We start from the raw sequence: 25197 nt of genomic DNA, 5'->3' as shown, positions 1-25197 counted from the left end.
CTGGTGCTGCTCTTTATAATTCCAGGGGTGGGCATGGGTGCCCAAAAAACCCCGCAGGAATCTCCTGGTGGAGATCCACAGAGCCAGGGATGCAGCAGGAGGGGAGAGCAGGGATCTGAGGAAAGGTTTCAAGCACTGACTGACAGATGAAGCTCAGAACACGAGCCCTCATGCAGGAATTCACATGGAATCATCTGTAGGAACAGGAAATTATCTGTAAGAATTAACATGGAATCATTTGTAAGAATTAACATGGAATAATTCAAAGAATTAACATGGAATCGCCTCTAAAAATGACCATGGAATCATCTGCAAGAATAAACATGAAATAATTTGTAGGAATTAACATGAAATCAACTGTAAGAACACAAAATAACCTATAGGAATTAATATGGCATTACCTGTAGGGATTACCATGGCATCACCTGCAGGGATTACCATGGAATCACCTGTAGGGGTTACCATGGAATCACCTGTAGGGATTACCATGGCATTACCTGTAGGGATTACCATGGCATTACCTGTAGGGATTACCATGGCATCACCTGTAGGGGTTACCATGGCATCACCTGTAGGGATTACCATGGAATCACCTGTAGGGGTTACCATGGAATCACCTGTAGGGATTACCATGGCATTACCTGTAGGGATTACCATGGCATTACCTGTAGGGATTACCATGGCATCACCTGTAGGGATTACCATGGAATCACCTGTAGGGATTACCATGGCATTACCTGTAGGGATTACCATGGAATCACCTGTAGGGGTTACCATGGCATTACCTGTAGGGATTACCATGGAATCACCTGTAGGGGTTACCATGGCATCACCTGTAGGGATTACCATGGAATCACCTGTAGGGGTTACCATGGCATCACCTGTAGGGATTACCATGGCATTACCTGTAGGGATTACCATGGAATCACCTGTAGGGGTTACATGGCATTACCTGTAGGGATTACCATGGAATCACCTGTAGGGATTACCATGGAATCACCTGTAGGGGTTACCATGGCATCACCTGTAGGGATTACCATGGAATTACCTGTAGGGATTACCATGGCATTACCTGTAGGGATTACCATGGAATCCCCATGTGTTTATGCCAGCTGCTGCAGTGTGCACTGAAATATTTGATAAAGGATATCAAGACTGAAATTTTTGGAATAAAAATATTCTCAGCAGGCTGGAAGAGGTCCCTAGAGGCTGAGGTTGCTCTGCTGGAGGTGACTTGGTCACAAAGCTGCCCAGAACAGACAGAGCCCCCAAATCTGCAGTCACTGCTCACTCTGGAACTTCCTCCTCATTGAGGCTAAATTCTCTCATATACATTTGTTCCTACAGTGGTGCTCCTCTCCTGAAATGGCTTATTCCTGTCCCTGGAGTGTTCTCTCTCTCTTCCTGTCCCCTCACAGGTGGAAATCCAAGCCCTGGGAGGGTGGCAGGTCCTGGCACAGGGTGCCCAGAGCAGCTGTGGCTGCCCCTGTATCCCTGGCAGTGCCCAAGACCAGGTTGGACACTGGGGCTTGGAGCAGCCTGGGACAGTGGAAGGTGTCCCTGCCATGGAGAGGGTGACACTGGATGGTCTTTAAGATCCCTTCCAATCCAAACCATTCTGGGATTCCATGAGCTGAGCCCTGCCCTCCTCTCTCCCAGCATTTGCTCTTCTCCAATCCCCTCCTCAGTTCCTTCATGCCAAACTCGTCCCTGAGCCCAGCCCGGCCCTTTCCCGGGCACTGAGAACGTGATTCTTCCTCCTGATTTACGGGTGGGGTCACAACACAGCCCCTCCAGCCCTACCCACCCTTCCTCTGATGCTGAGGGTGAGCCCTGCTTGTCTCCAGCAGGGATTTCCATAGCAAGGACATTCACAGGGAAGAGTGGAAGCTGCTGTTTTGCCAAATCCTTCCGACACCTGCAGGATCTCAGTGCTGCTGCTCCTCCAGCCTCCCCTCAAGGATTCCCAATCTTTAAAAACTTCCCTTTGAGGGCAGATCTGAGAGCAGTAGCCCTTGTTCTGTCCTGCATTTCCGTGGAAATAGAGGTTCCCAAAGGTTACCTGGAAACGTTCAATGTGCTGGGGAGCAGAAGCTCCAAAAATGTCTTTGCCACAAATCATTTTTTTTCCTTGGTAAGGGAGAGATAAATAAAAATCTGCCAAATTCCGTGTCAAACAACCCCTCTGAGGACAAAGCAGAGCCAGCCCTGAGCTCTGGGAGCTTTTGTGGCTGTGGATTGTTTGTGCCTTTGCCATGCCCGTGTCTCTCTGAGCCCCTGGACCACCGCAGCCCTTTAAATCCTGCTGCTCATTCCCCATTCCAGCAGCCCCGTCCTGCCTGGCTTGCGGGATGCGGACAGAGGAGCCGGAGGCTGCAGAGCTCAGGGGGACACAGTCCCAGGGCGCGGTGAGAGCCCCATCCGGGGGTGCTGAACTGCTTCGCTGAGATCCCAATAACCAAGGGAAATATTTTGACACTTCCCATTGGAACACATTGGGGGGGGGGGGGCATTGCCATCAGATAAAACCGGGGTTATTTTGACAGTTCGTTGCAATTTGCGGCAAGGAAAAAAAAAAAGAAAGAAAGAAAAAAAAACACCCAAAAAAATAAGAGTGAGAATAGCAGATGGAGGGCTGGAAAATTCCATTTTTTTAGCCGTAGTAGTTCCCAGCCTCACTCCCCGGTTCATCCAAGGACGAGCTGTTTGCAGCTTTCCGATCGTTCCCTTCGTACTTGGGGGCCCAAAGGTGCAATTAAGGACTGCGGTGAGTGGGGGGAGGTTTGGGGCGGTGTTATCTTGGCTCTTATCTCACTAATGACTGCACCGTGCGGGACTGGCGGGGATCGCTGAGCGCTCGGGCGGGCTGGCTGCGGGGCAATCACACTTTTAGGGTGGGATTTACACGGCCAGGGGATGTAATGGAATTAATTCTCCTGGCAATCGTTATTCCTCCTCCTCCAGGAGACACAATAGAATTACGGTGTTTGCCCGAAGAGATCACTGGGAATAAACCTGAGCAGGGAGACGAGATGAGCGGGAAGGTCGGGCAGGAGCACGGGGAGGGCTGGGGAGGGAAGGGCTGGAGCAGGAGCAGCAGCAGGGGTGATGAGGATGGATTTTGGAGAGTTCGGCTGGGGAGGGAAGGGCTGGAGCAGGAGCAGCAGCAGGGGTGATGAGGATGGATTTTGGAGAGTTCGGCTGGGGAGGGAAGGGCTGGAGCAGGAGCAGCAGCAGGGGTGATGAGGATGGATTTTAGGGAGTTAAGCACTTGCCAGGCCGGATGTCAGGGCCGGCTCTGGCAGCACTGTTTGTGCCCTTCAGAAAGGTAATGAAAATTCTCTTTTTCCCAGGTTCTTCCCTCCTTCTCCCGGAGGAGGGCGGAGGGGTGGGGGGGGGGGGGGGTGATTGGACGATAATCGGGAAGCTGTAAAGTGCAGCTGTTCAATGGGAGGAGAGAGGGAATGAATTAAAAGTAAACACATTCTTCCCTACACGGCTCTGGAATGCTCAAACAACTCTGGGAGGGGAGCGCTGTGCTCTGGGCTCCTGTGGAACAGAAATCTTCGCACCCAGGTTGAAACTCAGGATAAACTTTCCTGGGAAACCTTTTAGACCCGGCTCTGCTCCTGCTTCCTCAGCCCCTTCTGCCCCCAAAGCCTGACTGTTCCTTTCTCCTTGCTGGACTTTTATCCTTCCAATTCTTCCCAGCCTTAGATCATTCGGGAATTTAATTCATGTTGTGGCCGCCTCTTTGAGGTCGTTAACAAAGGTGTTAATCAGGATGATTTGGTGGCCAGGGTTGGATGGGGCTTGGAGCAGCCTGGGATACTGGAACAAGATGAGCCTTGGTCCCTTCCAACCCAAATCACTCCAGGACTCTGTGATTCCATGGGGCAGCATGAACCTCCTGTTTTCTGACTTCCTGGGATTTCTTCTTTTCCCCCCTCTTATCCTCTAATACAGTTCTGTGTCAGCTCCCACATTTGGGAGTAAATGAACACACTACTTAGGAAAAGAGGAATAAATATTGGGATTTCTGACCCCTCAGGGAGGGGAATCCACGTGCTTGGTTTTCCTTGCTGCCATCCAGGCTGGGCATGGGGAGAGGGCAGCTCCTGGGTCAGCAGCACCTCAGCACCCTCTCCCCTGCGTTCCTTAAAGACAGAACAGGGCTCTGCTTTTTCGGATCAGCAAAGCATCCCTGTGGAGCTGCTGGAATGGGAAAGACCCCAAAGCTTCTATGAAGCCCCAGCACTGTCTGCGGAGAGATTGACTCCATGGACCACATCCTCTCGCAGCTCTGAGCTGGGAGCATCTGTTGCCATGGTGACTTGGTGGGGAAAGTCATCTGGGGAAAGTGCTGCTGTATTTTTAGCTTTGGGTAATGAAATGCAACAGCTGGAGAGGAAGGTGAGGGGCACCCAGGGGCCACAGGGCCCTGGAGTGGGGTTTGGGAGCACGGAGGGTGCTCAGGATGGGCAGCACCTGCAGGAGCCTGGGAATAACCCCTAGGAAGAGAAGGGGGTGAGGAGGAGCTGTTCCATGGCAAGATAAAGAGGAGGCACCGCCTGAGGTCACACTGCTCCCTGTACAGTGTGTTCAGCCTATAAATAGCTCACATCTACCTCTGCACAAGTGGTATTTATAGAGTGGGGAGAGGAAAAGGCTCCACTTGGTGATGGGAATGGATTTGGGAAGGATATGTCAGGCTTGGTCAAAAGTTCAGGTCTTTGAGAGGAAGAGAAGGCCCCAAATGGAGAGGGGGGATGGGGGGAGTTCTGCTCTGCCCAAGGCTCAAAGGTTGAGTGCTGTTAAAGCAGCTTTGGGGATGGGTGTGCCTGGAGAGGGCCCTCAGCTGGAGCTGCTGTGTGGATATTCCACAGCAGAGCCCTGGACAGCTGTGCTTTATCCCTGGCATTTACCCCTGGCATTTGGATCAGTCTCACTCACATATAAACTTTTCCAGATTCATGTTTTGCTTCCTAAAATCCTCTCGGGTTCCCTGCAATGACTCGCCTTCTTCTGCCTTCAGCTGTCAGGAGTTTGTTTTCCCATCAGTTGATTTGGGTGTAATATTTACTGCACTGAGCTCTCAGGACCACACATGGAAGGAGATTTCCCTGCAGCTGGCAGAGTCTGATGGTATTCAGAGATTCATTCCTACTCCAAAGGCTCCTGGAATTATGAACTGATGCTTTGAGCAGCCTCCCCACCTTTCCCTCCCAGCAGCCCAGCCAGGCAGGGAGACAAAGAGAATTCAGCTTCAGGAAGTCACAGCTGATGCAAAGCCGAGCCCAGAGTGTAGAGATCGGAGATGTGGCCCAATATTCCCTGGAAAGAATGGGCCCTTCCCTCTGGGCTCTTGGGCTGGATGAAAACTGATCCCATCTCATGGAGATGAGCACAGCTGGGGGGTCAGCAGCAGTCTGCAGTGGCCTGGCCCCTGCCCAGGGATTTACCCAGGCAGAATCCTGCCCATGGAAATGGGAACAGAATCCTGCCCACGGAAATGGGAACAGGATCCTGCCCATGGAAACAGGAGCAGTCTGGTGGGGGCAGGCAGGGGCTGAACCTGGGTGAGAGGCTTTAGAAGCAGATTCTGATTTGTAAAGCTTTAAATAAAGCTTAGTAAAGACCACAAAAACCATTCCTTGGTGGGCTCTGATACTCCTGCCTTTCTCCCAGGAACATCCAAAGGTTTCCTGCAGCCCCTCTGCACGGTCTGGTGGCCCCTGACTCCTGGGGACAGGAGGGGGGTGACTCTGGCAGCCCGTGGAGGACTGGAAATATTTTCTTTAAAGCCTGAACTACTCCAGGCAGGCGAAACATTTTCCATCCTCCAATTCCTGATGGAGAATGGAGAAATTTTTAATGAGTTTGGGTTTCTTTTCCCAAAAAACAAAACAAAACAAAAAAACATAAAAACAAACAAAAAAAAAATCCCCAACCTGCTGAATTTTCCCTCCCGCTTCTCCAGTGAAATGCTTTAAATGAAGGTGAAACTTCTCTGAGCACTTGCAGGGGGCCCTGGGGTGCTCCCTACATCCCCATTCCCAGAGGGAGATGATGGAACATCCCCTGATTCCCTCTCCAAGCACGGGGACTGCTTCACCAAAACTGAGGAATTGGCACCTCTTTCCCTACTCACCTCCATGGTTTCAAGTGAAACAGGCTCCCAGCTGCTGGAAGGTTCAAATTTCTCTGATATTTCCAGCAAGCAGATCTGGGGAGTTTGGGACTGGGAGTTGAGAGGTCTATGAGCAGAGACATTGAGGTGGTGGATTACAGAATCGTGGAATATCCTGACTGGAAGGGACCCTCAAGAATCATCCACCCCCTGGCCGGGCACAGACACCCCAACAATCCCTCCCTGGGCATCCCTGGCAGCTCCTGGAGCTCTGGCAGCCTCGGGGCCGTGCCCATTCCCTGGGGAGCTTGGGCAGTGCCCAGCACCCTCTGGGGGAAGAACCCTTCCCTAAAACCCAACCTGACCCTGCTCTGGCACAGCTCCAGCCTTCCCTGGGTCCTGTCCCTGTCACACAGAGCAGAGACCAGAGCTGCCCCTCGGTGTCTTCTCCCACACAAGTGGAGAGGGGCTGCCACAGGCTGGAGCAGTTAAAAGTTAAAAACCAAACCAAAGTCAGATAATCAGGAGCTGAACCAGGCTGAGGATGATTGATGGAAGTGATTCCTTATGTTCCATCAGTATTTTTATTGATCTGAGGCTGTTTAGTGCTGTAAAAACGTTATAAATTAGAGAAAAGCTGTGAGAAGGATCTAGAGACAGAAATCACCCAGGGTGACAGCAAGAGGATGACAGGAAACAGACTCAAGTTGTGCTAGCAGAGGTTCAGGTTGGATATTGGGAATTATTTCTTCACTGAAAGGGTGGCACAGGGTGGAGTCCCTGGATGGGTTAACAACCCTGGGGATGTGGCAGCTGGAGACATGGGTCAGTGGGGGCCTTGGCAGTGCTGAGTTAAGTGGCTGGACTCAATCTTAGAGAGGGCTTTTCCTGCCTTCCTAAGGGTTCTATGTCTCTGATCCCGGAATATCCCGTGTGCACAGGAACCGTGGGACTGCACAGAGGTTTGTGGGTGTGCGTTAATACATCCTGATCGTACTGCCCCAGGATGAGCAAATATTCACAATTAACATTGGAAAAGGAAACAGCTGCTGCTTTTGTGTTCAGCATCCACGGAGTCCTCCACCATAACAGCTCCTCCTTTCTCCCTTCCCTCCAGAGATCCGTGAGGCTTTCCGAGTGCTGGACCGGGACGGGAATGGCTTCATCTCCAAGCAGGAGCTGGGCATGGCCATGCGCTCCCTGGGCTACATGCCCAGTGAGGTGGAGCTGGCCATCATCATGCAGCGCCTGGACATGGATGGTGAGTCCTCACCGGGGTCTGCTCTCTCCTGGGGATTCACAGGGGCTTTCCCAGTGCTTGGACCCAGATCCAGCAATTCCTGCTCACCAAGGGAAGGGTGGAGAGGGAGCTGGGGAACTTCGATTTCCCCAGACAAAAGGAAAGAGCAAGGTGAGATGTGAACCTGCTGTGGGTAATCCTGGGGATCAGGCAATCCATAGAAGGGACATGGATCATCCCTTGTGGGATACAGCCAAATGAAGACAGAGCAGCTCTCGCAAAATTCACAAATCTCAACGATGCCTCCCTGTGCATCCCTGGCAGCTCCTGGAGCTCTGGCAGCCTCGGGGCCGTGCCCATTTCCTGGGAAGCCTGGGCAGTGCCCAGCACCCTCTGGGGGAAGAACTTTCCTGATCTCCAACCTAAACTCCCTTGGCACAGCTTTAGTCATTCCCTGAGTCCTGTCCCTGTCACACAGAGCAGAGATCAGAGCTGTCCCGCATGAGGAGCTGAGTCTCCCCTCAAATGAGTGGAGAGGGGCTGTCCCAGACTGGAGGGAGAAATTCCACAGGTGAAAAACAAACCCAAGTCAGATGTCAGAAGCTGAGCCAGGTTGAAGGTGATGGAAGCAATTCCTTTGATGCCATCACCATCATGGAATATCCCGAGTTGGAAGGGACCCCCAGGATCATCTAGTCCAGCTCCTGGACCGGCCCAGATCCTCCAGGAATCCCACCCTGCCCAGATAATCTTTGCCAGGCTCTTTGAACCTTTCCCTTTGCATTCCGGGGCAGCCCCTGGTCGGTGACACTTCCTGGGACAGGAGCAGGATTCCCACCCAGCAGAGCTGCCCTGTCCCAGGCCGGAGCTGCTGTGCTGGGAGCTGTTCTAATGAGGTGTTGATTGCTCTGCGAGAAATTTTGAGGGGTGGAATGTTTCCGAGACAAGTCCTGCTGGGAGAGCTCATCAAACAATTACTGAGGGAATAAAAGCAACAGAACCCGCATTAGCGGGGAGAGGGATATGCAGGATGGGGATGCTGGAGCCTGAGAGGAATTTCAGCTGCTGCAGAGCTCACTCAGAGCTGAGCACAACGAGCAATTCCTTAAAAATGTCCTCGGCAGGGCAGGAGGGGAGACCTTGCTGCTGCCAGGAGCGTGGGGGAAGCTGGGGTGCAGATCCAGCCTTGTCTCGGGGTGTGGCAGGGTGGAAATTCTGAAGTCCTGCCAGAGCAGAGTCCGGTGGCTGCAGGGATCCAGGAGAGACAGGGAGATGCTGGAATTCTTGGGGAGACTGGAGAGCAGAGCCCGGGGAGATGGGGCAGTGAATCTCCCCTGCCCCGCTGGGGATTCCTGAATTCCCGATGTCCCTGGGAGAGACACGGGACAATTGTCACCGGGGCAGGGCAGGGCTGTCAGCCTGCCCAGGGTGTCCAGCAGAGAAAGGGCTGCAAAACCTGGCAGGGAGAGGAGATCCGCTGTAGGAATGATCTCATTCCATAAAGAAAAGGGAGGGGGGGGGGGGGGAAGGAATCTATCCATCACTTTTTAAAGGGTTTTGTCCAAAAGTTGTTTGCCCTTTGCTCTGCTGTGCTGGCCTTTCCTGGCAGAGAGGGACTCGGGCTCAGGTTTGGCAAAGCCAGGCTTAGTGTGCTGCCAGCTCCTGGGGTCTTTGCCCGAAATTCTGAGCTTTTTTGGAAAAAGAGTGCTGGGACTTGGCTCCCAGTTCTGATTCATCTCCAGTCGTTCCCTGACTCTGGCACTTTGGCACCATTCTGTGCAGACTGCTGGTGTGGAGGTACCTGAGGTGGGGAGTGGGGTTAAACCTGGAGTGATGGAAGTGGTAAATTCCTGCTGAGGCCCTCCAGGGAGCTCTGTGTGCTTTCTGCAGGGATGGGAGCTGATCTTACAGCTCCAAACTGGTTGTACTGGTGCAGTGTTGGAGCAGAGGTTTGGGGGCTGAAGGGAGGCTGTGGCAGGGGAAGGCCAAATGGGCCATGGATTTAAAAAAACTCAGGGAATGAGAAATTCCTGAGGCACTGAGCAAAGAGAGGAACGTTCTGTGAAAGATTTACCTTGCCTGCAAATTGAGTTAGTGCTGTGCAGCTTGATTTTATGTTATTAGGGCTACCTTTTCTCCAATGGATTATTCACCTTTTCCTGGGATTTAACTTGAACTGTGGAGTGAGAAGCAGCAACAGCCTCCTCCTTCCCCTCCCACTGGGAAAGGACAGCAGTCAGAAGCAGGGCAGGACTACTGGTTGTGCCCAGTGGTCCCAGGAATACCTGGACCATATGTTCCATATAACCACCTTCCCATATATTCCTGGGGAGGGTTGCTGAGTTTTTCCAGGTTTTTGCTTGGCCTTAGATGGTTGGAAGCTCACATGGATGAAAGGTCACACTCAGGGAGGAGTCTCCAGTGGTCAGGAGAGCCAGGGGGGAGGTGAAATCCTCTGCACATCTCTGGCCTGTGCCATGAGTTATGATGTGCTGACAGGTGGAGCAGCCAGACATCCATTCCTTCTTTCTCATCAAAACTGCTGCCAGTGCCTGAAAATGAGGTAAGAAAGTTGGCAGGGCTTGGGATTAAACCTGAGCCAGCCTGAACAGCCCCAACATCCAGTTTTCATCAGCAAATTCCAGGGTGGCAGAGGGGCTGCACATCTGGTACGGCTGATTTCACTGAGGGGTCACAAAAGCCAGCAGCTGGAGCTGGGCTGGGCTGGATTTCCCTGTTTTCTGTAGGGATGGGGATGGAGGCAGCAAGGTTGCCAGGCTGGACATGGGGATCTCAGACGAGCATCTGCAGAGTGTGCTGGGGCTGAGCAGAAAGTGACCTGGCAAGAGCATTTCACACCTGGATGTCACCTCCTGCCACCCAGCCAGCACAGAGAGTGGCACAGAGAATAACACCACAAATGGCACAGGGAATGACATTGGGAGTGGCACAGGGAATAACACTGGGAATGATGTAGGGAATAACACCGGGAGTGGCACAGGGAGTGACACAGGGAATGGCAGAGGGAATGGCATAGGGAGTGACACCGGCAATGAATGACACAGGGACAGCTGCTTCCAGGGCCACCGTGTGTAGCTGCTCAGTGATACTTTCAGAGCTCCCATGGGAGCAGCATGGAAGGGATGCTCCATAATTTATCACTCTTGGAGTAGAAATGGGGTTAGGGAAAGAACGCTGCTGGAACTTGAGCAAGACCCGCCTTGGCACAGCTGGGATTTGGGCCAGGAGCCCTTCACAGGCGTCACCTCTGATGCCTCCATGGCTGCTGAGGGATGCCAGCAGTTCCCTGCACAGGAACCTGTCACCAGCCTTCCTGCAGAGGGGACAGGCCAGCAGAGGGACGTGTCACCAGCCACCAGCCTGGCACTGCCAGGCTGCCCAGGAGTGCAGGGAGTGGCTCTGCGCTCACCCCCTCTGCATGCCCTGGTTTCCTGGGAATGTCCTATTCCTCCACTCTTCCCTGGAGGCAGGAGAGCAGCAGGGCTGGGGATCCTCTGTATCCCTACAAATCCCTTCTCCAGCTCTTCTTCCAAAGCTTTGCTAGAGCTTGCACAGTGCTTCAGGCCCAGGGTGGGGGTGTTGGGGTGTCTATGCAGGGCAGGAGTTGGACTCCCTGATCCCTGTAGGTCCCTTCCAACTCCAGGTATTCCATGATTCTGGGATTCTACCAGGTGTGCTTCACCCAGGTGAAGAAATGCAGCTGCCACAGGGAAAATCATACATTTTCCCAAGGTATGGAGAAAAATGGGAATCTCCTTTGAATATTTCAAGATCTCCAGAGAAACCTTAATAAATCATCAGAACCCTCCTTTTGTGGACTCCAGGAGATGTTGTGGCACTGCTGGGATGGGAAATGCCAGAACAGGACAGAAAGAAAAGGGATTTACTGGGGGAAAATGTTTCTCTTTAGGAAGTGATGTGAGGGCTGGGGGTTCCAAGATTCCCATTATCCCAAAGCTTTGTTTGGAAGTGTAGGACTGTTCCCACAGAGGTTGCTGGGGGACCTGGGCACCCCTCTGGGGCTTGTGCCTTGTAGGGAGCCAGTATTTTGGTCTGGAAATACTCTCAGAGGTCAAATCTGACCTTTATCCCATGGATTTCCCTGATTTTCAGCCATAACTCTGCATTTCATGGACACAAATGGTGAGAGGGGCCCATGCTTCTCTCTGGAATCTGGGGAATGACCTGGAATGTTCTGCCAGCATAGGGAAAGTGAAATATTTTATACATTTCTGTACTGGTAAAAGGAATTGTTTGTAAATTCTTCCAATTGGCAACAATGCTGATAAAAATACTGGGAAGTGGCACATGGAATGTGTGGCCTTATCTGGGATTCCTCCTCTTTAAGCAGGATTTGCCATAAAAGAGATGAATGTGTGACTTAAGTGTCACAAATTGTTTAATTGGGATTTTTATCTGAGGAATAAAATGAGCACTTGGTGCAGTAATTAGAGGAGCAGCTGGAAAAATAACTCCAGGGTACCGCAAGAAGGGGGGAAATCCAGCCTTGGATGCCAAATTATTTATTGGGATGAGAATTGGGAGTATTTTGATGATGCAAAAGTTGAGCTGGTTTCACCAGGGACCTTCCTGATACCTCTGGGACATCCTTGAGAGCAATGAAAAACGGGAGAATCTCAACTTTAAATTCTAAAGAAGTCATGGAATCATTGAGGTTGGAAAGGATCTCTGAGATCATTGAGTCCAACCACCCCCAGCACTGCCAAGGTCACCACTGCCCTGTGTCCCCAAGTGCCACATCTACAGGGCTGTTAAACCCTCCAGGGATGGGGACTCCACCCCTGGGCAGTGTCAATGCCTGACCAGTCTTTCCATGGAGAAATGTTCCCAATATCCAACCTCTGCTGGTTGTTTCCAGAACAACCTGAGGCTGTTCTGGATGTTCAAACCCAGGCAGAAGTGGCGCTTGGTGCTGTGGTTTGGTGGCCATGGGGCCACTTGGTCCAAGGTTGGACCTGATGACCTTGGATGTCTTTTCCAACCTCAGTAATTCCAGGACTATTCCAGAAATTCAAACCGAGATTCCTCCCCAGTTTTTCATTGCTCCTGAGGATGTCACATCTCCAATTTTGCCACTACAGGTGACACATCCCAGAATGTCCCAGATTCTCTTTGGAAAGGGAAAAGGTGACAGTGCCATGGCTGTGTGGTGTCACAGGTCAATGTGTCCCTCCAGGATGCTGTCCTGCTGACCATGACTTCCCTGGGGACATTGCTTTGGCTCTTGGTGAGGGAAGGGACACCAGAGCTGGGGACAGGGATGGGAACGTTCGAAGGACATCAGCTCGGACTTCTGGAGACAGAGAAAATATCTCCTTCAAAAATGAAGTGTTCAGCTTTCCCCTGGGGCAGGCAGAAGGCAAATTCCTTGTTCTTAGGCATGGACAAATCCCAGGATCACAGGATCATTAAGGCTGGACAAATCTCAGTATCAGTAAGGTTGGAAAAGGCTTCCAAGATCATCCTGTCCAAGCTTTGATCAATGAAATGTTGGCTTCTGTCCACAAGCACAGCTTGAGCTGCCCTGTGTGGGACAATGGTGACATTCCGAAGCTGGAAACACTTTTATTCCTTATTTTCTCTCTCACTTTCCTTCTGTTTATTTTTTTTAATGTTTCCTTGTGTTTCAGCATGAAAAAAGCTGGATAAAATATTTCATTTTATATCTCAATATAAAATGTGTTTCAGTATAAAAGAGTCCAGGCTGCTAGAAGGGAACCAGGAACCATTTCTGGGTTAAAATCAGAGATCATAAAAGTCAGAGAATCCCAGAATCCAGGTTTAGGTTGGAAATAATCTTAGACCTCATCTCACTTCATCCCCTGGCATGGGCGGGGACCTTCCACTATCCCAGGTTGCTCCAAGCCCCGTCCAGCTTGGCCTTGGGCAGTTCCAGGGATCCAGGGGCAGATGGGTTATGATGGATTTGGGGTTTGTCCTTTGATATCAAAGTGATTTTTCAGAGTGAGAAATGATCCATCTACATTCCAGCCTAGTTGTCCTTTAAATGTGTTGCTGAGCTGGGAATTTTGGGCAGCAGGATGGATTTGATGAGACTTGTCTGGATTTATAGGGGCCACTCTCTCCATGTCTGCTCTCATTTGGACAATGAGGATTATCACATTTTATCCCATTCTGTGTTCTCACTGCAGAAATGAGGAGTAATTACAGCTGCTGCTGCAGCCTGTCAGATCTGCAGCTCAGGAGCAGCAAGAGGTTCATCAAATCACACCAAATTATATCAAATTATACCAAATAAAGTCCAACCCTGCCTTTGCTGAAGTGCAGCCCTGCTGAAGGGACAGCACAAAGGACTGAGCTGCAGTCCCCTCTCTGGAAACCATCCATGCTGTGGGCTGGGATGCTCCTCATGCCCTGCGCTTTGTTTGCATTAATTTTATTTCTTCCTGAAAGGCAGCCCTGGGATCATTTTGTCTTCCCAGGGTGTGTGTGCCCCAGGAAGCACCCTACTTTAATGAGCTGCTGGTGCTCCCCAAGGGGTGTGAGCTGCACCCAGAGCTCCCTGCCCTTTCCAGCAGAGATGTTGGAAGTCCTGGGGAGTCTGGGGTTGGTCCCACTGCTCTTGATCTGTGGGACAGAGGGACCAGCTGCTCACAGCTGGGGAGGGACCGGAGTCTGCACAGACCTGAAAAATGGCTTTGGGTGCCCAGGAGGGGATCTCAGAGAGGGCTGGAGGCTCTGGGGGCTCTGGTGGCCATGCTGGTGGCACATCCCCTTCACAGCCCCTGCAGGGCCCTCCCCTGGGGACATCTGGTGACAGGGCTGGTCCCTGGGCATCCTGCAGCTCCCCGGAGTCAATATGGAGCTGGCAGGTGTCTGATGGGGATTTATTTCTTACTGCAGTCCCTGTTTTCCTTGGACTTTTCCTCCTTGTTTGAGTGCTTGTGCTGGAGCAGGGACAGGTCCCAGCAGATTCCCTCAGTCCCTGTCTCCTGGTCAGACACTGGGAGTTTACAGATTTATTCTTAATGGGAAGCAAACCAGTCCTGTGGAGCTGTTCCGTGCCCTTGCAGGACAAGCCAAGGTGTGCCAGAGTGAGGAGCTCTGCAGCTCCTCTGCTCATTGTGGGATGGACAAAGCCCCCATGTCCACCCTTCTTGGCTCTGCTGGAGCCTTGCAGCCCCCATGGAAATCCGAAATTCCCTCCCCCAGGGATGTGTCTGTACAATCCGTGGATCTGTTCTGTGTGGTTGTCATGGAACCAGAGCAGCCAGATCCACACAGCTGCTCTGAAAACTGCAGGAGCTGAGGGACTTAAAGGACAGAGGGGCTCCAGTAGAGATGTTTGATAATTTCCTCAGATCCTGTGAAGTTTTCATGGAATCCCAGAATGGTTTGGGTTGGAAGGGATCTTAAAGCACCTCTCATTCCATGGCAGGGACACCTTCCACTGTCCCAGGCTGCTCCAAGCCCCAATGTCCAACCTGGCCTTGGGCACTGCCAGGGATCCAGGGGCAGCCACAGCTGCTCTGGGCACCCTGTGCCAGGGGCTGCCCACCCTCCCAGGGAACAATTCCTTCCCAATATCCCATCCAGCCCTGCCCTCTGGCAGTGGGAGCCATTCCCTGTGTCTTGTCCCTCCATCCCTTGTCCCCAGTCCCTCTCCAGCTCTCCTGGAGCCCCTGGAACAGGCTCTTAGGTCTCTCTTGAGTCTTCTCCTCTCCAGGTGAGCATCCCCAGCTCTGCCAGCCTGGCTCCAGCCCTTGGAGCAGCTCTGGGGCCCCTCTGGATTCATTCTTTGTCCCTCCTGTGCTGGGGGTGGGGGGGCGGATGACGATGACGACAGTTGTTTCTCTCCTCCCAGAAGTCACTGGAGCTTTTAGAATTAATTTTAGAATTAATTCTGTTTTGCAAGGCCAAAGTTTTGTGCCAGGCTTTCCCTGTTCCCGTTGTAGGTTTGGACTGAGGCTGTAATTAGGAAGAAATTCTCTGCCTCACGCTGGGCAAGGGTTTAGGCTGCTGAGGGGGCTCTGACCTCCCAGTCTTTGAAACAGAAAACCTTGCCTGGGAAATCTCCTGTGGCTGGAGCTGTTCCCTGCTCATCCTATGCCAGCCCTACCCGGGTGAGCTGGGCACGGCAATGACACAGCCCGAGCCAGCCGGGCACTGCAGGGAGCTGGAGAACAAAAATAATCAGGAGTTGTGTGCTCCGGGCCACCAGCCGCAAACCCAGCTCATTAACTTTAAATATCTCACCTCGCTGCTCGCTGGAGGTCACACTCGGCTGTGCTGGAGGAGTGCGGATGCTGATCAGCATTTAAACCTCATCCTCATCCTCATCCCAACTCCGGGCGATCCTCGCTCAGGGCCACGCAGGGAACTTCCAAGGACCTGATTATCCTGAGAATGGCCAGGAAAAGGCTCATGCAGGGAGCAATCAGGGCGCATTATCCAGCCGATGTGATGCACAAGGCTTTGAAAACCCGGACTAAGTCCGGTCTGCCCGGGGGTGGAGGAGGTGATGCAATCCAGGAACGTTTCCCCCCTCTCATTTCGAGAAATGTTTTCCCCCTTTCATTTCCCTTCCCCCCTCTCATTTCCAGGAGTGTTTTCTCCTCCTCACTTCCCTTTGTCCCCGTCATTTCCAGGCATATTTTCCCCCTCCACTTCCCCTCTCCAGCTCTGCCTTTCTCCAGCCCAATGAAGATTTAATTCCACCCTCCAAGGGAGTGTCTCAGACAGGAGACCTTTGGAGAGACAGGGATCTCTCCTGAGAGCTGAGGGTGGGGCTGTCCTATGGGAATGGGGTGAGATGGGGTCACCCCCCGCTCCTCCGAGCATTCCCTTGTTCCATGTTCAAAGCATGGGAGCTCGGGCAGGAGGACCCAGGAGATGCTGCTGTGCTATCTGGGATGAGGGCTTTTGGAACCCTGCACTCCCTGCCTGGCATTTCCAATCTGGGCAGACTTCTGAGGGTGGGATCAGGACCAGGGGAAGGTGGGATGAGGCTCAGGGGGTGGTTTGGGTGCACTTAGGGGTGTTCGGGGCTGCTGGTGCCCTGACAAGGTGACTGCTAAGCTCTGGCTCTGTGGTTCCTGCTGCACATCCTCCAACAGATTCAACTTTCCCTGCTCCCCATAGTGAAGGACTGAGGGAAGATGAAATCCTTTGTCTGGAGCTCAAAGCTTAGGGAGAGGGTGGGAAATTTCTGTGCTCAGCTCGTATAAACCAGTGCAGAACCAGCAGGAGCAGCTGATGGCACCTGGAACCTCTCGGTCCTGGGGATGTGGGATCAGAACCTGGAGGAGAATTGGTGTTGAACAGACATAGCTTAGGAGAGTAAATCCCCTTTCCAAAGGGCTGGAGGCTCTTTCATCTCCTCTGAGATGGTGTACAACCCATAGTCTGCTCCTTGGAGGGCTGTGGTGCTTTTCCAGATGTTCCATCATTAATGATTTTCTTCTTCCTATGACCCTTCTCCTCTGCACAACTCCCTGACAGGAGGGGACAGCCAGGGGGGTCGGGCTCTGCTCCAGGGAACAGGGACAGGAGGAGAGGGAACGGCCTCAGACTGGGCAGGGGAGGCTCAGGGTGGACATTGGGAACATTTCTTCACTGGAAGGGTGTTCAGGCATCCCTGGAAATGTTCAGAAACTGTGTAGATGTGGCTCTTGGGGACAGGGGTCAGTGGTAGCCTTGGCAGTCCTGGAGAAATGTTGGACTCGATTACCCTGGAAGTCAGTTCCAACCTCAATGATTCCATGATTCTGTGACCCCACAGGTTTATTTAGGAATGGACAATTGACATGCCCCCAGTTGGACATTTTGCAGAGGTGCAGACACCCCTTCCTTGATCAGTCAAGTCCAAAGAAAATCTCCCCAGGCTGCAAGGTCTTGGATTCCCAGCTTCATGCTGCTCTTTGCTGCTGCTCCAGCATCTTTGGTGCACTTGGAATCAAAGAGCCACAGAAGGAAGGGACCTTAAAGATGATCCAGTCCCAATCCTGCCATCACCACACTCAGCATAAGTGTGTTGGATGTGCCATGGGACCCCAGGATTCCCTGCTGGAGCTCTGTGGAGCTCTGTGAGCAGATAAACTGAGCTCACACATGGCAAATGTTGATCCTGGGGCTCCTCAAGATGGAATTATCCCCAAGGTCTCTCTGCACCCCACGAAGGAGCAGTGAGAGGGAGCTTTGGCAAGTCCCTGCTGGCCATGTGGGCTCTGTGGCACTGGAAAGGTTCCAGAGAACCCAGAGATGTTGCTTGGTGCCTTCAGCATCCTCTTCCCACCATGGGACAAGGAGCCAGGCTCCCACCACTGCCATTCCTTCTTATTGTCACAGTTCCCTGTGTCTGCCAGGACTGAGAGTCCTACAGGGAGCAAACCTCTGGGGGCACCTGGAAGCTCTTCTCACCGAACTGGGGGGCTGGGGGTGACGAGCTGATCTGATTTGGCTCTGCTGGGGTGGCCAGAGAGGTTCTGAGTCATTGCTTGAGTCATGAGGCTCAGCCACAGTATTGGTGCCCCTGGGTGACTCGGTGACATTAATGCCAGGATTTACACAGAGCTTTACAGGGAGGAAAATGTGAGGGCACTGCTGGGAGGAAATCAAGTAGTGCTTTAGGTGGGTTTAAACCAGTGCTTAAGCTCAGCTCTGGTGTTCTGCTAAAATCACCCACACAGGCAGTGACCCATCCCTTGGCTGCTGAGCGCAACTCAGGGATGGGGTGGAATCCTGTCTGGAAACCCCTCTGTCCTCACCCCCTTTGCCAGCTGCCAGGCTGACCTGTCCAGAAGCCCCTCACCACCATTCCCAAGGTTTTCCTGTTCCAGGAGCCCCTCACCACCATTCCCAAGGTTTCCCTGTTCCAGCAGACCCCTCACTATCATTCCCAAGATTTGCCTGTTCCAGCAGACCCCCACCCCACTGTGCCAGTAGGTTTCCCTGCCCTCCCAGTTTGTAAATAAACTCTGGGAATGTGTGAGTGCCTTGGAATCATGGAATCATTAAGTTGGAAAAGAGCTCTGAAATTCTCAGGTGCAGCCATTAACCCATCACTACCCAGTCCCCATGGAGCCTTTTCCCTTCTGCAGTCAGGGACCTCAGCCCAACCAGGGTTTATAAATCTGCATTTGTGCCTGGGAGCAGGGACAGGGAGGAGCTGTCCTGGGGCTGTCTGGGGACAGGGAACACATCCTGCTCCACCTGGCTGGAGCCGCTCCTGCCTGTGCCCCTCTGGCCTTCCCAGGGGTTCTCCTCCTGTGGGATGAGCTGTGGTCAGTTGTCAGTGGGAACCTGGAGGCAGAGGAGGGGAGGATGTGACCAGCACTCATCTCACAGGGGGATTGGGGTCCTGTGAACCCTGCTGGGATCAAGGATTGCAGGATGGCTCCTGGAGAGGAGCGAGGAAGGTGAGGGAGAACAAACAGCACACGAGCTGTCTGCCTGGCCTTCTCCTCCTTTCTCCCCATCCTTAAACCAACTCTGAGTGAATTTGTGGATAATCCACACACGGCTTAGAATCCCAAGGGCCCTGGGGAGAGCAGCACATCTGCAGCACAAGGATGGGAGGGTTGGATTTGATTCCAGGGCTCGATCCCGAGCAGATGCTCAGCGCGGGCATCACCCAGCAGCTCCCAGCACTGAGTTTGTGGCCGTGGGGAGGAGCAGGAGGGCGGCTCTTGCCTGTGCCAAACCCAAATTCCACACTGTGCTCCCAGGGTGGAATGTGAAAACTGGGCTTTGGTGATGCCCTGGCTGTGCAGAGCAGCCCTGTGCAGGTTTTGGTGTTGGCTTTTATAAAACATTTCTCTCGTGGCTGTAAAAAGGAATTTTCAGGCAAACCTGTGATTTCTCTCTTTTGATGAAATGATGCTGCAGTCTCATGAGTGCTGATGGCAGGGAAAGTTTGTTTTCTGCAGCTTCACATGAATGTTAAAGGGATATTTTTACCAGGCAAAAGTGGGGTCTAGTTGCCTTGCTAGTTAAGAGTTATAATTGAGAAACAGTCAGTAAGGGGATAATGCATTTTTCAATGGCATCTTTCTTCGGAGGTTGTGGAAAATGCTCTCATTAAGGTGATAATTAGAGCCTGAGAAGTTAGTGATGATACCTGACAGAGGCACAGGGAAGTCACGAGCGAGGGGCTGCCCGAAGTCTTGTACAAAGTCAGAGCCCAGCAGTTTTCTCTGGAATCACGTGCGGGACCGAGTCCTGCCTGTCCTCTGAGGGTGGAGTGACATTGGAGAGGACCCGAATTGAACAACTCCGGGCTCGGGGTCACACAGGCACAGGCCAAATGTATGCGGGGGCAGGTACCAGCATCTCTTTAAAATGCAAATTGTTTTCTTGTTAATCTGGCTAATTTAAAGAAATTAGCATCCCAAAGCATCCCGATTTGCATGGCAGCGCGTGGATTCGCTGCTGTCTGTGCCGTGGAGCGCTGTGCCGCGGTGTAAATCACCCGGAGCCGCTGTCACCTCGCGTTACCTTCCCGAGCGATCCTGGTGCCAGGACTGATCCACCCCGCGGGATGCCCCCGAGGGGCAGCAGGGGGAACGCGTGTTCCACAGGCAATAAATGTTCTAAAGGATGGCTCTCGGAATGGTGGGGTGCCCACACTTTGCCTCAACAAGCGGCCCCAGAAATGAGCTCGGCCCTGCAGAGCTCCGAAGCTGGGAGCGGCTTTAGCGGCGGGACGGGGTCTTGGGGCGTTTTACAGGATCCCTGCAGGGTTCACTTTCAGAGCCTCACCGCAGGATATTCCCTCCCAGAAATCCCAGATCTCCTGGTGCCCGGAGATCACAATTCGGCCCAGGGAGTGCTCGGGCTATGCTGACTTTCCCACGCGTTTGTGCAGAGATAAGGAGACGGGATCTCATGATCAGGCACGCACCTGCTCAGATGGTGCACACGGCTGTGACAAGAGGCACTGGAGTGATAAGGAGCACAGGTGTGATAAGCACAGGTGTGATAAGGAGCACAGGTGTGATAAGAAGCATAGGGTGGATAAGGAGCATAGGTGTGATAAGCACAGGTGAGATAAGGAGCACAGTTGTGATAAGCACATGTGTGATAAGGAGCACAGGTGTGATAAGCACAGGTGTGATAAGGAGCACAGGTGTGATAAGAAGCATAGGGTGGATAAGGAGCATAGGTGTGATAAGCACAGGTGAGATAAGGAGCACAGTTGTGATAAGCACATGTGTGATAAGGAGCACAGGTGAGATAAGGAGCACAGGTGTGATAAGAAGCAGAGGTGTGATAAGGACCATAGGTGTGATAAGGAGCACAGGTGTGATAAGCACAGGTGTCATAAACACAGGTGAGATAAGGAGCACAGGTGTGATTAGCACAGGTGTGATTAGCACAGGTGTGATAAGGAGCACAGGTGTGATAAGGAGCATAGGTGTGATAAGGAGCACAGGTGTGATAAGAAACACAGGTGTGATAAGGACCATAGGTGTGATTAGCACAGGTGTCATAAACACAGGTGTGGTAAGGAGCACAGGTGTGATAAGCTCAGGTGTGATAAGCACAGGTGAGATAAGGAGCACAGGTGTGATGAGCACAGGTAGTGTAAGCACAGGTGTGATAAGGAGCAGAGGTGTGATAAGCACAGCTGTGATAAGCACAGGTAGGGTAAGGAGCACAGGTGTGATAAGCACAGGTGTGATAAGGAGCACAGGTAGTGGTGCCGTACGTGGCACTCCTGGCACCCAGCGTGGCTCTGGCACTGCTGGTGTTTCACTCCTGGCCCTGGCATTGATCTGCTGCAGTCTCACAGTCTGAGACTCTTCTCACAGCTGCTGACTTCACAACAGCAGCTCCAGGGAGGGCTGGGTGCGGTCACTCCCGGCTGAATGGGAGTAAAACACAGCCCTGAATGCTTCAGGTGCTGGTTCTGATCCTGCACTGGTCTGATTAGTCCACCCCCATCAGTTCAATAACATGGAGGAGGAGATGTCCATGGCCTGATCAATGAAAGAGATTTTCCACAAGACCAGGTTAAGCATTCTCAGGAGATCTGGGCATTGAACTGCTCAGACAGACTGGGATTTTTAAGATCCTTCAGCAGGCATGAATATCCCTTTCCCTCCCTTTCCCTTTCCCTCCCTTTTTCATGGAGGGAAAAGTCACATTTGATACAATCTCCCTCCAAGCAGCCCCGTGCCTCTTTCGGAACAGGAGCCACACTCAGCACTGCACAGCCGGGCTCATTGGTGGCAGGAGCCGTCACCTGTCCCTGCTGGTGGCACCGAGGTGTTCCTGCTCTGCCTGCTCTGCATGCTGGGCACACACACTGATGCTGCTGGGCAGCTGGGCTGAAATGTCTGCTGGATCTGTGATAGCCTGGCTCCTGCTCTGCCTGCACTCCCTCCCTCTGGAGCCTGGGGCTGGCCATGTAAAACTTGTGCAGAACCTGAGATGGTTCTCCTGGCCTGTTCTTCCCTGGCCTCCCTCTCATCTGGCTCCTGTCCCCCTGCCAAAATGGCCTTTTGGAAAGGGCCTCTGGTGTCTGGGACTGGGGAATGACCTGTTCCCCTCAGTGCATGGCCTGACTCTGTCCTTGGGGGCAGCTAGGGTACAACAGGGGCCATTCCTTGGTACAGCAAAGGATTTGTGTCTGTGGACACTGGGAAGTTGTTGTGGATGTTTCCCAGGGCGTACATCAGGTCCAGAGGGGCACATTGGGCTCTCAGAGGTAATTAATTGATAATAATGAGGGTGAGGAGGCCCTGGCATAGATTTCCAGAGAAGCTGTGGCTGCTCCTGGATCCCTGGCACTGTCCAAGGCCAGGATGGAGGGGACTTGGAGCACCTTGGGATAGTGGAAGGTGTCCCTATCCACATCAGGGTGTTGCACTATATGGCCTCTAAAAGTCCTTTCCAATCCAACCTTCTCTCTGATTTCTGAATCTCTTATCTTTTCCTCTCATTCCAGGGGATGGCCAGGTGGATTTTGATGAATTTATGACCATTCTGGGACCGAAGCTGGTGTCGTCAGAAGGCAGGGACGGCTTCCTGGGGAACACAATAGACAGCATATTCTGGCAGGTAAGTCAGCATTGCTTTAATTGCAACTTCAGCCAGCTCTCAGCAGCTTCCAGAGTGCAGTTGTTGAGGAACACAGGATGTTTTACTGAGTGGGAATGATTGTGGAAAAGGTGTTGAGGTCCATCATGGGACTGTGGAAGAACATCCCACGTTGGTGGAGGGAATTGTGTCCAGCTAAGCCCTGTGTTCCTGTGGATGAATGCAGCTGGACACTGCAAAGCACCCCGAGACTCATGCGACACCTTTGGGAATCTGGAATTCACTTTTGGAAGAGAAAAGCATTTTTCTCCAGGAATCTTTTGAGTTAGGAACCTTGAAGCTGCCTGGCTGCTCCCAAAGTGTGTCCCTGTTCAGTGTCCCTTGACTGTGGCAGGGGTTGTTCCACACAGAGGGAACGTGCTGGGCAGGTCAGGTCCCACTGGGGTTTCTGCTGATTTCAGGGATGAGCTCAGGATAATCTGTGTTGTGTCAGAGAAAGTTTTGCCCCAGGTGCTGCCCTAGGGTGGTTTGGTCCTGCTGTTCCCACACACTGGAAGGAGACAGATCTAGCACTGGGAGCTGCTTTTTGCCTGCTCTGCAGTGAGATTTTAAACAGCATTGTAGCTTCCAGGAAAGCAGTCCAGGCTGTTATGGCAGGATCAAAAATCACCCAAAACACAGAGCTGCACATTTGCAGCCAATGGATCAAATGTGTGGCTTCCTGTGGGATTCCAGCTCCTTTCACTGACCATCCCACAAGCTCTGCTAAGAAACTTTGGCTGTTCCCAAGTTTAATGAAGCAAAAGAGCCAAACCTGGAAATGAGAATTTCTGCCTTCTTTTACAGCCCTCCAGCCCAGTCCAGACTGAATTGGGTGGAGCTTTGGAGGAGTATTTTTAAAGGCTTTTAAAAGCTTGTTCCTGGCCTCTTGGCATGGGGCAGGAATAATGCTGAAAATTCTGCTCTGGATTCCAGGATTTGGTGGTCAAAGCAGGAGTTTGGTGCTGGTGAAGCCCCCATGGTTTGTGATGTACCTGGGGGAAATAAATGGCACCAGGATGGGCAGGACTGGGAGACAGTGATGCTTTATTTCCTCCACTGCTCCTTGGGAACCTCATGCCAGCCTGGGAGGGAGAGGAGGGTGCTCCATCCCATCCCATCCCATCCCATCCCATCCCATCCCATCCCATCCCATCCCATCCCATCCCATCCCATCCCATCCCATCCCATCCCATCCCATCCCATCCCACTGAGTCATTGGTGCCTTCCAGAATTCCAGCCTCTCAGGAGCTGCTCAAGAAGCAAAAACCCTCGTGGGAAAATCAAGTATGTGAGTTGAGCTCTTGGATGGGGAGCAGAGAAGTCTGGAGCCTTCCTGAAAATTCAGCTCATAGTTTAACCCACTGCTTTTAGTGACCCTCCCACCTCTGCAAATGCCTGGAATGAGGTCGGGAGAAGGGATTGTGCCTTGATTTAGAGCAGCAGGGTTCCTGGGATCAGCTTCCACAGGGACATGGCCCTGGTGCCTCCCTGGCCATGGTGGGACAGGGAAAAGGGAGCAGAGCCCTGAGTGGGCAGGGACAGCCCCAGGGGCTCCCTCAGGCAGCAAAGCTCTGGCTGAATTCCACAACTGCTCCATAGCCTTGGAAAAACAGTTATGGGCTTTACCACCTCTTTACTCAGCACTTCCCTGCATTTCTGAGCTCTTGAAGAGCTCCAGTTGCTTTTCCTCTGGGGTTGGAGTACAATGTCTTTGCAGCTTTTTCGCAAAGAAAAAGCAAGGAAAAAATCATGGAAGTGTCATTCAGGGAACAGGTTCCCTTTGCCTATTGCTCTCTGGCTTTACCCAGTCCATCTGCAGGGCCTCAGACACCTCATCCCTGGGCATTTCTGCCTCTGCATCATCTCCAGCAGGATTCCTGAGGGCAAACCAAGCCTTTTTGGGAATCAGGGCTTGGCCGTGTTTCCCATTTCCCCCTGATGTGATTTCCACATTTTCTGGAGCAAATGGCAGAGGCTGAGCCTGGGTTGCTGACAGAGCCCTGCAGCCCTGCAGCCATTCCCAAGGAAGGATTTTAAGGAGGGAATGGTGCCCACAAGGCTGTGGCTGTGCCCAGTGCTGGGGGGCAAGAATGGGACAAAAGGGACACCTGGCTGGGTGGTGCCACCAGGAAACCTCACCCCAAAGCTTCTGAAATCAGTCCCACTGGAGAGAGAAACCATGTGGGCATCCAGAAAGTGCCTTCTCCTCTACCTCCAGCCCTCCTCATGCTGGGAGATCTTTTCCAAGCTCATTTCTGAGGGCAGAGACCTCCAGGCTCCAGTGTTAAACACTTCTGCAGGATGGAATTTGGAGGAGGTCCAGGCCCTGGGGCTCAGCAACAGCCCCAGAGGGAAAAACAGCCCTGGATGACAGGTTTTTAAATGAAATGCTTTGGGAAGTCAGGACAAGTGGGATTGTTAAAAAACAGGGCTGCATCTGCATCAGATGCAGGAGAAATTCCGTGCCCACGGCACTGATGAGGTCATTTGGAAAAGTCAACACTTTGTTCCATGACCAGCTGAGAGCCAAAGCACTTCCCGATTAATTTCTCCCCTTTTCCCGTTGCTGTGTGCACATGGAGGCTGCAGGGAATTCCAGGCAGGATTTGGAGGCTTTGTGTGGCATGAGGGGACAGTGCTGGATCATCCCCTCAGCCACGGTTCATCCCGTCAGAGATCACCCAGCACAAATCCCTGGGGCTTGGAGCAGCCTGGGCATTTGGGGATGGACAAAGCTGCT

The 25197-nt window shown here is 52.4% G+C and overlaps 1 protein-coding gene across 1 annotated transcript in view; it reads left to right on the top strand.

Moving 5' to 3' along the window:
* Window positions 1-25197, top strand: part of CALN1 (calneuron 1) — a 94185-nt gene that overhangs the window by 30205 nt on the left and 38783 nt on the right. Inside the window, exons 2-3 of the mRNA XM_062507174.1 lie at window positions 7248-7391; window positions 22324-22436. Of these exons, the coding sequence (XP_062363158.1) occupies window positions 7248-7391; window positions 22324-22436 (257 nt within the window). The remainder of the gene's footprint in view (window positions 1-7247; window positions 7392-22323; window positions 22437-25197) is intronic.

The sequence above is a fragment of the Cinclus cinclus genome, chromosome 22, assembly GCF_963662255.1.
Source record: "Cinclus cinclus chromosome 22, bCinCin1.1, whole genome shotgun sequence".
NCBI classification, from domain to species: Eukaryota; Metazoa; Chordata; class Aves; order Passeriformes; family Cinclidae; genus Cinclus; species Cinclus cinclus.
Note: the sequence above shows the minus strand (reverse complement) of the source record. Positions and strands in the feature narration are given on the sequence as shown.